General features: G+C 39.7%; 1 protein-coding gene across 1 annotated transcript; it reads left to right on the top strand.

Moving 5' to 3' along the window:
• Positions 1 to 11,760: 11,760 nt before the first annotated feature.
• On the top strand, positions 11,761 to 12,708 carry Olr440 (olfactory receptor 440). Its single transcript, NM_001000282.1, has one exon. The coding sequence runs from the start codon at positions 11,761 to 11,763 to the stop codon at positions 12,706 to 12,708; it is 948 nt and encodes a 315-aa protein (NP_001000282.1).
• Positions 12,709 to 18,228: the final 5,520 nt, after the last annotated feature.

Raw genomic sequence — 18,228 nt, 5'->3', positions numbered from 1 at the left:
TGTTTATTTCTGCAGGCACTCAGCGCTATGAGTTTTCCTCTTAGCACAGCTTTCATTGTGTCCCATAAGTTTGGGTATGTTGTACCTTCATTTTCATTAAATTCTAAGAAGTCTTTAATTTCTTTCTTTATTTCTTCCCTGACCAGGTTATCATTTAGTAGAGCATTGTTCAACTTCCATGTATATGTGAGAGTTCTTCCCTTATTGTTATTGAAGACAAGCTTTAGCCTGTGGTGGTCTGATAGGACGCATGGGATTATTTCTATCTTTCTATATCTGTTGAGGTCTGTTTTATGACCGATTATATGGTCAATTTTGAAGAAAGTACCATGAGGTGGTGAAAAGAAGGTATATCCTTTTGTTTTAGGATAGAATGTTCTATAAATATCTGTTAAGTCCATTTGGCTCATGACTTCTCTTAGTCTGTCTATGTCTCTGTTTGATTTCTGTTTCCATGATCTGTCCATGGATGAGAGTGAGGTGTTGAAATCTCCCACTATTATTGTGTGATGTGCAATGTGTGCTTTGAGCTTTAGTAAGGTTTCTTTTATGTATGTAGGTGACCTTGTATTTGGAGCATAGATATTTAGGATTGAGAGTTCATCTTGGTGGATTTTTTCCTTTGATGAATATCTAGTGTCCTTCCTTGTCTTTTCTGATGACTTTTAGTTGAAAAATCAATTTTATTTGATATTAGAATGGCTACTCCAGCTTGCTTCTTCAGACCATTTGCTTGGAAAGTTGCTTTCCAGCCTTTTACTCTGAGGTAGTATCTGTCTTTGTCTCTGAGGTATGTTTCCTGTAGGCAGCAAAATGCTTAGTCCTCATTACGTATCCAGTTTGTTAATCTGTGTCTTTTTACTGTGGAATTGAGTCCACTGATGTTGAGAGATATTAAGGAATAGTGATTGTTGCTTCCTGTTATCTTCGTATTTGGATGTGAGATTATGTTTGTGTGCTTGTCTTCTCTTTGTTTTGTTGCAAAACGATTAGTTTCTTGCTTTTTCTAGGGTGTAGCTTGCCTTCTTTTGTTGGGCTTTACCATTTATTATCCTTTGTGGGGCTGGATCTGTAGAAAGATAGTGTGTAAATTTGGTTTTGTCATGGAATATCTTGGTGTCTCCATCTATGTTAATTGAGAGTTTTGCTGGATACAGTAACCTGGGCTGGCATTTGTGTTCTCTTAGGGTCTGTATGACATCTGTCCAGGATCTTTTGGCTTTCATAGTCTCTGGTGAGAAGTCTGGTGTAATTCTGATAGGTCTGCCTTTAGATGTTACTTGACCTTTTCCCTTTACTGCTTTTAATATTTTTCTTTGTTTTGTGCATTTAGTGTTTTGACTACTATGTGACAGGAGTTTCTCTTCTGGTCCAATCTATTTGGAGTTCTGTGGGCTTCTTGTATGTTTATGGGCATCTCTTTCTTTAGGTTAGGGAAGTTTTCTTCTATGATTTTGTTGAAGATATTTACTGGTCCTTTGAGTTGGGAGTCTCCACTCTCTTCTGTACCTATTATCCTTAGATTTGATCTTTTCATTGTGTCCTGGATTTCCTGTGTTTTGGGCCAGTAGCTTTTTTCATTTTACATGACTTTGAGAGTTGTGTCGATGTTTTCTATGGTATCTTCTGCCCCCGAGATTCTCTCTTCCATCTCTTGTATTCTGTTGCTGATGCTTGTATCTACGGTGCCTTGTCTCTTCCTTTGGTTTTCTATATCCAGGGTTGTCTCCCTTTGTGCTTTCTTTATTGCTTCTATTTCCATTTTCAATTCCTTCACCTGTTTGGTTGTGTTTTCCTACAATTCTTTCAGGGATTTTTGTGTTTCCTCTCTAAGGGCTTCTACTTGTTTCCTTGTGTTTTCCTGCATTTCTCTAAGGAAGTTCTTTATGTCTGTCATAAAGTCCTCCATCATCATGATCAAATGTGATTTTAAATCTAGATCTTGCTTTTCTGGTGTGTTTGGATATTCACTGTTTGCTTTGGTGGGAGATTTGGGCTCTGATGATGCCATGTAGTCTTAGTTTCTGTTGCTTGGGTTCCTGCACTTGCCATCAGTTTGTCTCTGGTGTTACCTTGTTTTGCCATTTCTGACAGAGGCTTGACCATCCTATAGGCCTGTCTGTCAGTAGTGCTATAGACCTGTTTTCCTGTTTTCTTTCAGCCAGTTATGGGAACAGAGTGTTCTGCTTTCAGTTGTCCCTGTCATCCCTGACAGTGGTCTTTCAGTTGTTCCTGAGGGCATGTGTCCTGAGTCCACCAGGCAGGTCACTTGAAGAAGAAAAGTTGGTCTTATCTCTGATCTCGGGCCTGAAGTCACTCCTCAGGACTGGGTTTCAGCTCTCTGTGAGGGCAGCAACCAGAAGGGCCTGCGCCCCCCCCCCAGAAGATGGCTTTAGGCATTTTCCTCTAGAGTCAGAAATGTAGGCAGAGAGTAGTCTCCTCTGGTTTCCCAGGCATGTCTGCCCCTCTGAAGATTTAGCTCTCCCTTCCATGGGACTTGGGTGTAGGGAGCTGTTTGACTGGGTCCCTTCAGATCCAGGAGCAGTCCAGACTGCAGGTCTCCTGTAGCTTGACTGCCCCTATCTTCCTGTGCTCAGAGGCCCTATACAGTTTCCTCTTGGGCCAGGGATGTGGGCCAAGGTGGGCAGAAGTGGTGGTTTCTCCTGCCCTGCAGACTCAGGATTGCCCACATGTCTGGGCAATGAGCTCTCTCTTCCACAGGTTTGGAAGCAGGGAGCTATGGGCGGGGATCAGCAAGGTTCGAGTGCCAGCTAGAAACCGGAAGTGTCTGGTTCTAGAGGCCTTTGTGTGTCCTGAGTCCACCTGGCAGGTCACTTGGAGCAGAAAAGTTGGTCTTACCTCTAGTCTCGGGCCTGAAGTCACCCCGTGGGGCTAGCTTTCTGCTCTCTGTGAGGGCAGCAACCAGAAGGGCCTGCCCCTACTTGTCCCTGTGCACAGAGGACCCTGATGGTGCTAGGTGTTTTCCTCTAGGGTCAGAAATGTGGGCAGAGAGTAGTCTCCTCTGGTTTCCCAGGCATGACTGCCCCTCTGAAGGTCTAGCTTTCCCTCCCATGGGATTTGGATGTAGGGAGCTGTTTGACCAGGTCTGTACAGACCTGAGCGCAGTCTGGACCTCAGGTCTCCTGTAGCTTGACTGCCCCTATCTTCCTGCGCCCAGATGCCCTATACAGTTTCCTCTTGGGCCAGGGATATGGGCAAAGGTGGGCAGAAGTGGAGGTCTCTCCTGCCTTGAAGTTTCTGGATTGCCCACACGTCTGGGCCTCAGATGTGTTCATAATTAGGAAAAAAGTCAGAGTTAAAGAACAATTTCCTGCTCTCATTCTCTCCCTTACTGTTCATATTTAAATCTATACTAAAAGTTTTTTCTTTTTTTCTTTTTACTTTTTATTGATTTTGTTTGTTTGTTTGTTTGTTTCACATCCCAGTCTGGATTATCTCCTCATCCCCTCATAAGGATCTCCTACCTGCTGGGTCCCCACCAAACATAGGAGCCCAAAGGTCTGCCCCATCATTTTTGTGCTCGACCTCCCAGTCCACACCCTTACCTGCAATTGAGGATATGCACTCCACGCCCAACTCCATGCACCACAGCTCTGGCTGTCTCCCAGGAGGCCTGCTGCCACTCTGGACAACCAGTCCCAGAGGACTGCTATTACCAGAGACTACCAGGTCAGCAAACACCAGAGACAATTCGATGGCTAAAGTCAAGCACAGAACACAATCAACAAAAGACAGTGCAATATGGTACCATTAGAATCCAGCTCTCCTACTAAAGAAAGCCCTGGGTATCCAAACACACCCAAAAAGCAAACAATGACTTTAATTCACATCTTATGAAATTGATAAAGGTCTTTAAAGAGGAAATAAATAAATACCTCAAAGAAATACAGGAAAATACAATCAAACAGGTGGAGGAAATAAATAAAACCATTGAAAATCTCAAAATGAAAATAGAAGCAATAAAGAAAGCATAATAAGAGACAACACTATAAATAGAAACCTAGGAAAGAGAACGAGAACTACAGATATCACCAACAAAAAACAAGAGATTAAAGACAGAATCTTAGACATAGAAGATAGGATAGAAGAAATTAATACATTGGTCAAAGAAAATGTCAAATCTAAAAAGTTTCTAACACAAAATATCCAGGAAATTTGGGACTCTATGAAAAGAGCAAACCTAAGAATAATATGAATAGAAGAAAAAGGTTATCAGCTCAAAAGCCCAGAAAATAAATTAAACAAAATCATAGAAGAAAACTTCCTTAACCTAAAGAAAGAGATGGCTACAAAGGTATAAGAAGCCTATAGAACACCAAATAGATTGAGCCAGAAAAGAAAATTCTGCCACCACATAATAAACAAACACTAAATGTAAAAAACAAAGAAAGAATATTAAAAGCCACAAGGGGAAAAGGCCAAGTAACATATAAAGACAGACCTTTAAGAATTAAGGACACCGGGGCTGGAGAGATGGCTCAGTGGTTAAGAGCACTGACTGCTCTTCCAGAGGTCCTGAGTTCAATTCCCAGTAACCACATGGTAGCTCACAACCATCTGTAATGGGATCTGATGCCCTCTTCTGGTGTGTCTGAAGACAGCTACACTGTACTCATGTACAATCAATCAATCAGTAAATAAATAATTCTTTTTAAAAAAAGAATTAAGGACACCATCAATAAGACAAAACAACAGCCTACAGATTGGAATAAATATCTTCACTAACCCTACATAGAGGGCTACTATCGAAAGTATATGAAGAACGCAAGAAGTTAAACACCAACAAGAACCCAATTGAAAAATGATGCACAGAGCTAAACAAGAATTCTCAGTGGAGGAATCTCGAGTGGCTGAGAAGCACTTAAAGAACTGTTCAATATCCTCATTCATCAGGGAAATGCAAAACGACCTTGAGACACCATCTTACGCCCATCAGAATGGATAAGATCAAAATCTCAAGTGATGGCACACGTTGGCAAAGATGTGGAGCATGGAGAATACTCCTCCATTGCTGGTGGAAGGGTAAACTTACACAACTACTCTGGTAATAAATCTGGTGGTTTCTCAGAAAATTAGGAATAGTTCTACCTGGAGACCCAGATATACTGCTGCAGAAATACTGATTCAGACATGACTCCAACCACAAAACTTTCAACTCACAATCTGTCCTGTCTACAAGAATTCAGAGACAGCTGAGGTATAAGTGACACCATCCATACTGGATCCTTATGGGGACTTCTCCCAATTATTCTGTTATGTCATGGAGATCGTACAGGTTTGAAACAGCAGGACTAACCCTTTCAAGCATCCCAACCATTCATAGATATGATTTTGGAATGGGCCATTTCAGAACCCTGGATCTGGGCCTGGGTGGTAACAGAGCTAGTGAGTCCAGTGTGCTCCCTTATCCTCAGAACCAGGGCAAGCTCTCCAGCACTGCCCTGGCTAGGCCACCCACTCCTGCCTCAGCAGGAGGCAGGCAACTGCTCCTGTTTTCATGCCCTCAGGGCCAGTTCACCTGCATCCACACCTCCAGGCCAGCTCCACTGTGCTGTCCAGTCAAGGTTCAGGGCCCAGCCTGTCAAGTGCTACAGCCTGAGAGGGGCTGAGACAGCTAGCCTGCTCTCACCTTCTCATGGACGGCTCATGTGTGCTTTTGCCATCAGGGCCGGTCCTACTGTGCTGCCCAGGGGAGGTGCAGGAGCTGCTCTCCAAGTGTTCCACCGGGCGAGGGACAGGATTAGTTCACCTACTCTCATGACATCAGGGCCAGTCCCTCTGACAGTGGTGGTAAGAGGGGCAAGAAGGGGAGGGCATCACTGTGGCACTCATGTGACCTCACGGCAGAATAGTGGTAGGGACAGCTCTCCCTCATTCTTGCCCTTGAGGCTGGCTCACCCGTGCTCCCTACTCCGAAGGTCAGCTCTGTTATGCTGTCCAGGCAAGATGCCAGGGCTTGTTCTCCCAAGTGCTGCAGATGGTAAGGGGCAGGGCTAACTCTCCCAAGCTCATAATCCTGTGAGCAGCTTTGCTGTCTGCCAGCAGTGGTGAGGGAAAAGGGGTAGTATCATCTCTGCACTTTTGCCACCCAACAGCAGGTGAGTGGCAGGGTCAGCTCTCCTGCCCCACCGCCAGGACCAGCTCCACTGCATTGCCTACGCAGGGCACAGGACCCGCTCTTCCAAATACTGCCAGGAGTGAGAGGTGGGGCCAGTTCTCCAGAGTGTTGCATTTAGTGAGGGATGAAGCCACTTATACAAAGCCCTGGACATCCATGTGGTTCTCAGAGGCTGCCCCAAACAAGGACATCCCTATGTTCCCTAGTGGTAATATGAGCCAGGGACATCGACGCCGACCCCTGCCACTCCACAGCCATGGACTTAGACATGACCCTCAGTGACAGCATGTCCCTCTCGACCCTTGAGTTTTCAGTTCCATCTTTCTTCATAATGCTCAAGCTGCTCCACTTCTCTTTCTACCCCATCTGACCACTACATAGTCACACACTGGGATGGCTCCCTCTACAGGCTAGTCACGTGACTGGCAGGCAGGCTCCTGGGCAATGTCCTCCATCTGTGCTGTAAATCACGGAGACAAGCAGGTGTCTATGACCCACCGATGCTATGTGCTTGAGGTCAAGTCTGTGGGTGGCATAGCAGTCCACAGGTCTCTGTCTGTCTTCCTCCTCCTGCGCTGCAGCTGACTAGATTTGGTTGGCTTGATTTGATTTGATTTGATTTGATTTGATTTGATTTGGCTTGATTTGAATTTTATGAGTACCAGGCATACGTCAGCTTTGGCCACCAAGCCAGGCATCAAGCAAAGATAAACAACTGACTGCCACCTGCTCTGTCCCTGACTGCTATAAGAACAGGACCACCAACGTGGTGTCACTTTGCCCATTGCAAGGGGTGGGGTCGGATAGGGTAAAGTTTTTCTTAATAAACTTCAATTTTGTTTCAAAGCAGCAAGGAACAAAAAAGATTATCTTTTCTGGAAATAACATCTAATGTATCACCATCTCTAGAAAGTTTAAATCACTTCATCCGAAAATCACTAGAGAATGTTGTTTATCCAATGCCACCTTAGTCCCTGAGAGCTCATATTCTCAAGAGAATCAATCCCTTAGGCCCAGTAATAAACTCCCCAAAGAGGAAAAAAACACTCAAGAGAAACCTGGTAGGCAATCAGCCTGCTCCGGCTCCACTCGGTGAATTGGAGCAACTCTGGTGTAAGTAAAGCAAACAACTCCATGCTCACCACCGTTATACATCTCTTCCGTGTGTGAAGGAACTGACAAGGCAAAGTACTTTGGTCAGAGTAAAGCATGGCTCACAGAACCAAGAGGATGTTTTCCGTCACTGGTGATGTAACAAAATGCTTAGGGCTTGGAATCTAAATGCTGACGGTTAATGCTAAGAACATGAGAGCAAATACTTCCAATTTAGAAACCAATTGATACTACACGCGTCTAATATATTTTGAGAGTTCTTTATGTACCTTAGGTAAGATTCTTTTTTCAACTATGAGTAATGAACATCTTTTCTCCCATGGTAATATCCTTTTTCAGACTCAAACTTGTTTTTAGCTAGTTGAAATTTTTCATTATGTTTGATTTACTTATTCATACCTATTAACCCATACTGCCCAATTTTTCTCAATTGTTACATCTTATATAACATGATAAAACCTTTGTATATAATGTTTAAGAGCTCTCTGCTATGTTCTCTGACTTCAATATTTTACTTTATATTATTTTATTAAAAAGTAATGGCTTAGCTGGGTGGTGGGGGACATGCCTTTAATCCCAGCACTTGAGAGGCAGAGGCAGGCAGATCTCTGAGTTTGACACCAGTCTGGCCTACAGAGTGAATTCCAAGGCTACAAAAAGAAATCACATCGTGAAAAGAAATCCTGTTTCTTTAATTTAATTTAATTTAATTTTTATCGGATATATTTCTTCATTTACATTTCAAATGTTCCTTTTCCTGGTTTCCTGTCCATAAGCCCCCTATCCCCTCCCCCTCCCCCTCCCACATAAGAGTATTCCACCACCCATCAAAAATCATGTTTCTTATGTTAGCTTTAAATATATGATCTATTTTGAGTTAATTTTTATTTATGATGTAATTTTGAGTTGATATTTTTTACTGTGGGTTCTCTCTCTCTCTCTCTCTCGCTCTTTCTCTCCCTCTCTCTCTCTCTCTCTCTTGGATATTTTTATTTACATTTCAAATGTTATCCCCTTTCCCAGTTTCCTGCCATAAATTCCATTCCCTCCTCCCTCTGCTTCTGTGAGGGTGTTCCCCCACCCATCCACCCACCCACTGAAATGATCAAGCATTCTAGAATCCTACTAAATGGCTTTTGCATTTTTATAAAAATCAGTGGGCTAGACCTATGTATATTGTTTTCTGGGCTTTCTCTGCTCTTCTTCTGTGTGTCAACCCATTTACCAATATCACATTGTTTAGTTATACAAAGCCAGGATAAATCCTGACAGCATTACTGGCTCACTATAGTTTATTCTTTGGGAAGTCTTGCTTAGATAATATAGCAACTATTGTAGAATATTCTACTCTATACCTAGAGAAAAATGTGACAGATTGGGAATTGTGTCTATTGTGTGTTGATTTCAAATTAACACCTCATTATACAGATTTTTAGCCCATACAGTTTGTTGACATATGTAGATCTTTGTTTTTCTTCATCATTGTTTCCGAGATTCATCACGCTAATCCTATGCACATATGACCACATTTATACTTAATTACTTCTACTTTAGTGACTACAAAGGAGACTTTAATTTAATCTCCCATCTTCCACTACGAATATGCAGAAAACTGATTTCTTTATAGTCATATTGTGTTCCGAAACTTTGCTGAAGTGACTTGTGAACTCTAGAAAATGGTAGATTCCTTGGAATTTTCTGTATTGTTTGTGTCACTTACACACATGTGGATTTCTTCCTCTCTGACTTCTATGATTCTGATTCCTCTTCTGCCCTCATTCTACTAACTAGAATTTCCATAAACACAAGGAATGGCATTGATGATAGTGTGTTTATCTAAGGAGGCAAACATTTATATTTGTAAATGCTCTTCATCAAATTGAAAATATTCCATTTATTCATAAAGTTTATGGGTTGGGTATTTAGCTCAGTGGTAGAGCCCTTGCCCAGCAAGAGCAAGGCCCAGCTCCGGGGGAAAAAAAACATAAAGTTTAAACTTTTTAAAGTCATGATCAGGTGTTGAATTCTGCTAAATGCATCTTCAAAAATTATCTGATGTATTAGGAAGTAGGTTTCTTTTTCATACTATTTGTATCTGTATTTTTTCCGATTTTATCCATTTATTTTCATTTTTTCTATGATAAATAAATATATATTGAATATATGTACCATAATTCCATAATCCCTTGTCTGTGGATCATCTAGGCAGGTTCCATATTTTTGCTATTATGAATATGAGAACAATAAACTTGGACGTGTAAGTGTATCTGTGATGACATATATAGTTCTCTAGGCGTATGCTCAGGAATGCTCTAGATACACAGTTCAGTAATTCTATTTTTTTATTATTTTTTGAGATAATATAATTGCAACATTTCTTTCTTCCATTTCCTCCCTCTAAACCCTCTCATATATCCATCAAATTCATGACCTCTTTTTTTTATTAATTGTTATTGAATGCATATGTATATAGTCGTTCTATAAATACAGCCTGCACAGTTCATATATTGTTACTTATATGTATGTTTTCAGGGCTGACCATTTGGCACTGGACAACCTATTGGTGTGTTCTTCGCTGGGGATGATCAGTTCTAGCTTTCCTTCATTAGACCTTAGTTCTTTGCATAGGGATTAGGCCTCATGGGCTTTTTCTACTTTGGCATGTACATTGGTGTCATTCTTATTCAGTTCCTGTTTGGGCAATGTTTGTAAGACTTGACAGGTGTCATATCTGATGTTACTAGGAGACACGGTCTCACATCAAAGCCCCCATTCTTCTGGCTCTTAGAATCTTTCTGCCTCTTCTGCTGCACTGTTAATTGAGCCTTCAGAGCAGCAGTGTTTTGTAGATTGTATACATTGTGACTGTCCACACACTGTGTTTTGATACATTATGGTTTTCAAAACTCTCCATACAGATTTCCAAAATGTCATTGCTTGGTTATACTCACATAAGCAGTAAGTAAGAGTTCTTTCCCTAATCCTTGGCATTATTTGTTATCTCGCTTTTCTTGGTGATACCCATTCTTTCAAGACTGAGATGAAATCTCACAGCAGTTTTAATTTGTATTTCTTTCACAGCTAGGCATATTCAAAACTATTTTAATGTATGTATTGACCACTTTTATTTCTTCTAAGAACATCTGTTATAATTATTAAAACATTTGTTACTTAGAAATTTAGGGGTTCTTAATGTTTAACTTTTTAAGTTCTTCATATATTCTATATATTGACCCTTGTCAATACATAGGTACAACTAAAGAGTTTCTTATTTTTCCTGTCTGTTTACTCTGCTCATAGTCTCCTTTGCTGTGCAGAACCTTATTAAGTTCCTATAGCCACATTAGTTTTTCTGGATACTTCCTGTCCTACTGGAACTATGTTCAGAGGGTTCTTATGAATACTTAAATATTGAAACATTTTGTCCATTTTCTCTAACTTTGAGGTTTCAGCATTCTTTGATCTACTTTATATAACATTGAGCAGGGTGAAATATAAGAAACTAATTATAATTTTATACAAGTTGGCATTCCGTTTCACCCACACAATTTGTTGAATGGACTTTCTTTCCCAAAATGTTTTGACAACTTTGTCAAAAATCAGATGATCATGACTGCATGGGTTTATTTCTTCGGAGCGATGTTCTATTGGTTCATGCTTCTATCTATTTCTCAGTTCTATGTTCTATTGGTCTATGCTTCTGCATTTGTGCTAGTCCAGGCTTTTGTCACTATGGTTCCATTGTGAGGTCAGGTGTGATAAAACCACCAGATGTGTCTTTTCTACTTAGGATTGCTTTGGCTGTAGCTGGCCTTTGTGTTCTTGTAAGAATTGTGGTTTTCCTGGTGCTATGAAGAATATAATTAGAATTTTGGTGGGTGTTGCATTGAATATATAGAAAACTTTTGGAAATATAGACTTTTCACAAATTAATTCTACCAATCTAGGATCATGGAAGGTTATTCTATATCTATTCTTCAGTTTCTTCCCACCTTGTCTTAAAGTTTTCATTTTCATGCTTACATTTATTCCGAGATACATTTTAATCTATTGTGAATGATTATCTTTCCTAAGTTTGATCTTAATAATTTCACTGTGTGCATATATAAAAACTACTAATTTTATATGTTGATTTTGTATCCTGCAACTTTAATGAAAGTGTTTATGACCAACACAGTAACTATCAGTGAATCTAAGTATTTTCTGATAGAGTCTGTGTGGTCTTTTAGGTATAGAGAACATTATCTGTAAATAGGGATATTTTTACTTGTTTTTAAGAAGTGTTCTCCATTTTAAGATGAATAATGGCTCAAATACATTAATTTATAAAGTGACTTCACATCATAGATATAAAAGACTCTTTGGAAATTGACAAATATGAGTGTTTTTCAGGAAAAGCCAACTTGAATAAAACTAAAATGGAACAAACTGTTGATATTTTAAAAATCAAATTACTGAGATCTTCTTTGTCCCTCCTCTTCTTAGTGTTCTCCAGATTTTCAGTGACAATGATACAATATAATGAGACTGAAGTCAAGGGCTTCTATCTCCTGGGATTTGGAGTCCGGCATGATATTCAATATGTCCTCTTCATTGTGTTTCTTGTTATCTACGTGACATCCATGCTGGGCAACACTGGGATGATTCTCCTTATCCACACTGACTCCAGACTTCAGACCCCCATGTACTTCTTCCTACAACACCTAGCTTTTGTTGATATCTGTTATACATCTGCTATTACTCCCAAGATGCTACAAAACTTTGTAGTGGAAGACAGATCCATATCATTTGGAGGGTGTGTAGCGCAACTACTGATCTATGCAATCTTTGCTACTTGTGACTGCTACCTCCTGGCAGCTATGGCAGTAGACCGCTATGTAGCCATCTGCAAACCACTTCATTATCCTATACTCATGTCCCGAAAAGTCTGCATCCAGATGGTAGCTGGCTCCTATCTCATTGGATCAATAAATTCTTCAGTACACACAGGATTTACATTTTCATTGTCATACTGTAAATCTAATCACATCAATCACTTTTTCTGTGATGTCCCCCCAATTATTAGCCTTTCCTGCTCTAACATTGACACCAATATCAGACTTCTTATTTTCTTTGTTGGATTTAACCTGATATTCACTGTGTTGGTTGTTATCTTCTCTTACATATACATCATGGCTGCTATTCTAAAGATGTCCTCTACTTCAGGGAGGAAGAAAACTTTCTCCACATGTGCCTCCCACCTGACAGCAGTCACCATTTTCTATGGAACCCTTGCTTACATGTACTTACAGCCTCATTCGGAAAATTCTGAGGAGAACATGAAAGTGGCCTCTGTGTTTTATGGTATTGTGATTCCCATGCTGAACCCTCTGATCTATAGCTTGAGAAATAAGGAGGTCAAAGATGCGATAAAATTGACAAGAAAAAAGTTATTTAGGTCTGGCCCACAGAAATAAAAATTTACCATATCAAATTATTAGTATAATTGTTCAATTACAACTTGTGATATTTGAACCAGCCAGTTCCTAAATGATGACTACCCCATTAATGCATTAAATCATATAATATATGAAATAATCAATTACTTCTCCTGAAACATATTTAAAACTCATAGTTTGAAATTTATGTTTCACACTGTCATGAAGAGGAATTTATGAAGATTATTATAGATATTGACAAGTATATTTTTAAAAACTTCCTTTATGAAATACTATTTAAAATAATTTAAATACGTTAAAGTAGTGGTTCTCAACCTGTAGGTAGTGACCCTTTTAGATATTGTATATCAGATACTTACATTTCAATTTATAACAGTAGCAAAATTACAGTTATTAAGTAGCAACAAAATAATTTTATGGTTGGGGATCCCTACAACATGAGGAACTGTACTAAAGGGTCACAGAGAACCATTTCTTAAATGACTAGAAAAACATTTTGCTGTATATAATAAATATTAACATTTAATTTCATTATTTTCTCCTGGAGTTTCATAAGTTGCTTACCATGGGGTCTTTTGTAAGTTCTATTCAAATTACTACAATCATCTGAATATGAAATAAATATATTTATTTTTAAATGTCGTGCAATTCAAACTGCCCCTTCCAACTCACATCCTCATCATTATTACATTCCCTGGCACTTTATATTATTTTTTCGCTAGTAACTTCTTCACTTTTCAATCTACCTTAATCTTCCCTGTTAACTGTAACAACACAAACACTTTCTATTTCTATCCCAAGTGAGATAACCTAGAAAAAATAGCACTAAAAATGTGTTCTTACTCATTCATTTGTAAAATGTATACAAATTATTTTATGCAGACGAACAGCTTTAGAACAGACAAAACAGAAACCCACTGCTTTGTTGTGTGCCAAGAGACTGGCTTCAGATATTTCAGTATCTTCATTACACTGTCACTGTGCGAAGTGCCATCCTGGCACTCAATTCTCTCTGCTGACAGTTCTCTTATTCAAAAAAAGGAAGAAAGAAAGAAAGAAAGAAAGAAAGAAAGAAAGAAAGAAAGAAAGAAAGAAAGAAAGAAAGAAAGAGAGAAAGAGAGAAAGAAAGAGAAAGAAAGAAAGGAGGAAAGAAAGAAAGAAAGAAAGAAAGAGAGGAAGGAAGGAAGGAAGAAAGAGGAAAAAGAAAAATGCTCTTAGCATCTATTGAAATCTCACTGATTTTCCTATTGATTATATGTTATGAAGCCTCAATACAACTCTGACCTTCAAAGACTGAGGTAAGCTTTATGGATAGCAATATTCTGCATAAACTCTGTATTCACTCTACTGATACCTCACCAGACATGACTCATCTTTCATATTTACATATGAAAAATACTCAAATTGAATCTGTGTTGTGCCAAGAAACATGTTAATTTATGCCTTACATACAATGGTTGACTGACTTTGTTAGGTCTCATTAAGGGTATGTTTAAGTTTTTAAATGACTATACGAAGAATGCAAACAGACAGCATCACTCATTTCCCATGAAGTGATAAAGTACACTATCAGTAAACTGAACTGCTCTCCCAGCATCCCATGCTTAGTTCAACAAAGTGACTTATTGTAGGAGTTTGGGATATTCTATGCTAAGTTCAGGCTAGAAACTGAAAGTATTTTCAGGCTTCCTTGCTGATCCATTCCTGTTTTCAATCTTCAGTGAAATTCTGGACACAGAAACTGAAGAGAGTTTCCTAGGAACAGAATGCTCCACACATACTGCCCACCAGTTCGTGGAAGTGTATCCTAGTTTAAGCAGAAGACTCCAGCATTTTGGAGATGCCAGTCCACCAAGAACAGCAGCTACAGTAGTGTGGAGCTAGCTGGAACCTAGAAGATACTGTGGGGACGTGGGATGGCAACAGAGGACAGAGCTAGAAAAGAGAGTCAGGTTCCTTGGAGGAGTCCAGAAAAGCATGAGTGAACCCCAGATAATTGGACATTGATTTATTTATACTGTTGGAGCTTGATTTTGCTTGGTTCAGATTGTGACTGTGCCCTGGTTTTTCTCTCATGAAGAAGGTATTTACTCTAATTCTGATTTTTACAAGAGCCCACAGCTGAAAGATTTTGAAGTTTAAACAGAGATTTTAGATTTTACAGAAATTCAATATTTTAAAAAAACTGAAATTTTAACATGTTTGAGTTTGTAAAGACTGTGGAACTTTTAAAGTTACTTGTTATCTATGAACCTCCACTCTTTACTCCCCTAGACTCAGTCCTCAAGATTACCCCAGCACTGCAACAAACCACCAGCTGCAGCCTCCCCTCTGACCAGCCCACCTCTCCTGTATGTCCCCCACACAATCAATCCCCTGCTGGCCTTTCTTCCTCCAGCCTCCCAAACTAGCAAGTACTCATGCTGAACACACCACAGGATCAGGCCTGTAAAACAGGCAACACAAGCCAACACACTTTGAAAATCCAGAGAAGAAACAGAAACTAAGGAACAAAATATACACACAAGAAAGAGAAACCCAGAAATCAACACGTAAGCTTATAGTCATCCCAAATCCAAATGCCTAAAAGTCAACATAAGAGCACAATAAATAACAGTCAGGGTTATTTATCCCCACCAGGGTGATATATCCCCACCAGAGCCCAGCTATGCTACTAGGTCCAGAATAATCCAATATAGCTGAAGTACAAGAAAAAAACCTTAAAACTTTTTAAAGATAATAAAAGTCCTTTAAGAGAAAATGAATAAATACCTTAAAGAAAGTCAGCAAAATACAAATGAACAATGGGAGGAGATGAATAAATCCCTCTAAGAAAGCCAGAAAAACACAACTGGGTGAAATAAGTAATAGTCATTCAAGACCCCAAAGTGGAAATAGAAGCAATGGAGAAAGCATGAACTGATGGAATCCTGGAAATAAAGAATTTAGGAATGTGAACAGGAACTAGAGAGGCAAATTTCATCAACAGAATACAAGAAATGGAAGAGAAAAAAAAGAATATCAGAGAGTGAAGATATAATACAAAAAAAGGATAAATCAGGCAAAAAATGTTAAATCTAAAATTTCTTGAGACAAAATAGCAAGGAAATCTGTGACACTAAAAAAGGCTAAATCTAAGAATAATAGGAATAGAGGAAGGAGAAGAACCCCATCTTAAAGGCCCAGAAAATATTTTCAACAAAATCATAGAAGAAAAGTTTCCTTTAAAAAGGGAGATACCTATAAAGGTACAAGAAGCATACAGAACACCAAGTACATTGGATGAGAAGAGAAAGTCCCCTCACCAAATAATAATCAAAACACTAGGCATATAGAACAAAGAAAGACTATTAAAAGCTGAAAAGAAAACAATGAAGTAACATATAAAGGCAGACCTGTTAGAATTATGCCTTATTTCTCAATAGAGTCACTAAAAGCCAGGAGGAGGGCCTAGACAGATGTCCTGCAGACTCTAAGATACCACAGATGCCATTCTAACCCATTTGCCTGAAATGTTTATCAGGAGTTACTTGGTGACATTTTTAGGGTTATTCATCACAAATAACCAAACTTTGACTTCTTTTCAATTTGTATCACCCTTGATCTCCTTATTGTTTTACCTAAAACTTCATGTACTATGAATAGAGAGTGGGCAACCTTGTCATGTTCCTGATTTTAGTGGAATTGCTCCTAGCAATGGAGGATTTGAAGGCTAAACCAGCCATCCACTGTAACCAGGCAAGACTTCCAGTGGTGAGACTGAAACACCGACGCAGCCTAAAAACCTTTGACCTATAATCTATCCCACCTATACCCATAGCAATGGAGACATAGAACTTGTGAGAATGACCAACTAGTGACTGGTCTAACTTGTGTCCCATGCCACAAGAAGGAACCCATATCTGATACTCTCTGAATGGCCAGGAATCAAAGACTGGATTGCCCAGAGATCTAGTAGAGAACCAAGCATGACTGGCAAAAAACAAACAAACAAACAAACAAACAATCAATGAAATAATTTCTAACGATACTCTACTATATTCATAGATCAGTGCCTTGCCCAGTCATTATCAAAAAGGCTTCCTCCAGGAGCACATGGGAGTGGGTACAGAGATCCACAACCAGAAGCTCTCTCCCTTAGCATATGTTGAAGGTTTACATCCGGTCCTTCCCCTTGAAGATCAAGAAATTCCCACATAAGAGGGAGAGATTGTAGAAACCAGGGGAAATAGAGGACTCCCACAGAACATGGTCAACCAAATCAACTAACGGCTCATATGGGTTCACATTGACTAAGGCAGGAAGCCTGAGACATGCATAGGTCTACACCAGTTCCTCTGTGCATATGTTATGGCTGTTAGCTTGGTGTGTGGGGAATTCCTACTAGTGGGAACATGTGTGTTTCTGACTCTTTTACCTGTTCTTTCCCTCCTAGTATATTGGCTTGTCCAGACTCAATATAAAGGCTTTTGCTTTGTCTTATTGTATCTTGTTTTGTTGTGTTTGGTTGTTGTCTCTTGGAGGCCTGCTTCTTTCTGAAGGGAAACAGAGGAGGAGTGGGTCTGGAAGAAAGAGGAAATATAGGGGAGCTGGGAGGAATGAAGGAAGGGAAAACTGTGGTTAGGATGAATTGTATGAGAAAAGAATCTGTTGTCATTAATAAATAAATCATTTTATTTATGTTTTAATGTGAGAGCTTAGGGATGAATAAGAAAGGAAAGGGGTTGCTTAATAGTGATGCTTTTGAGTGTCAAGTTGACAAGGGGTCAGTTGTGCTGCCTAGACTTATGTCAGCTTGACACACAAACTAAGCTATCTGAAAGGAGGGGACATCAGTTGGAAGATGGCTCCATAAGGCATTATTTTAATGATTGACGGAGTAGGGCCCAGCCCATCATTGGTGGTTCTCTCCCTGCTTTAGTGATTCTGGGTTCTATAAGAAATAAAGCTGAGCAAGTCGGGGGAAGCAAGCCAGTAAACAGCACCCCTCCATAGCCTCTGCATCAGTTCCTACCCCCAGGCTCCTGCCATATTAAAGTACCTGTCCTGACCCCCTTTGATGATTAACAGCAATTTGGAAGTATAAAGCAAATAAACCCTTTCCTCCCCAATTTGCTTTTTGGTCACAGCATTTCATCACAGCAACAGAAATCCTATGATAGTCTACATACCAGTGCTGGAAATTGGACATGTGTCCAGGAGAACCAGTGCTACTAAGTGACAAGCTATCTCTCTAGCCCATAAAAAAAGAAATGTATGTCTCAAAGCCAGATGTCTGATTTAAGGTACCAACACAGTTAGGTCTGCTGCAGATTCTCTTCTTGGTGTATTGCATCCTGGCACAGCATCAGAGAGTGGAAACAATACCTTTTGTGACAGATAAATGTAAACCTCATCATTGGGACGGATGGTATAGTCTCATCATGATCATATCCCAATGATGTTACTCTTCATGCTATTATCTTGGGGAAGTTGGTGAGTCAGATCAATTCAAAGATTTCTCAAAGACCCTGATGAAAGCACAAAAAGAGCATAGTC

Source organism: Rattus norvegicus, chromosome 3, assembly GCF_036323735.1.
Source record: "Rattus norvegicus strain BN/NHsdMcwi chromosome 3, GRCr8, whole genome shotgun sequence".
Taxonomy (NCBI): Eukaryota; Metazoa; Chordata; class Mammalia; order Rodentia; family Muridae; genus Rattus; species Rattus norvegicus.
Note: the sequence above shows the minus strand (reverse complement) of the source record. Positions and strands in the feature narration are given on the sequence as shown.

Bases quoted from the DNA above. Each gene is read 5' to 3' on its own strand.
- Olr440 (NM_001000282.1), top strand. From the start codon at position 11,761: ATGATACAATATAATGAGACTGAAGTCAAGGGCTTCTATCTCCTGGGA.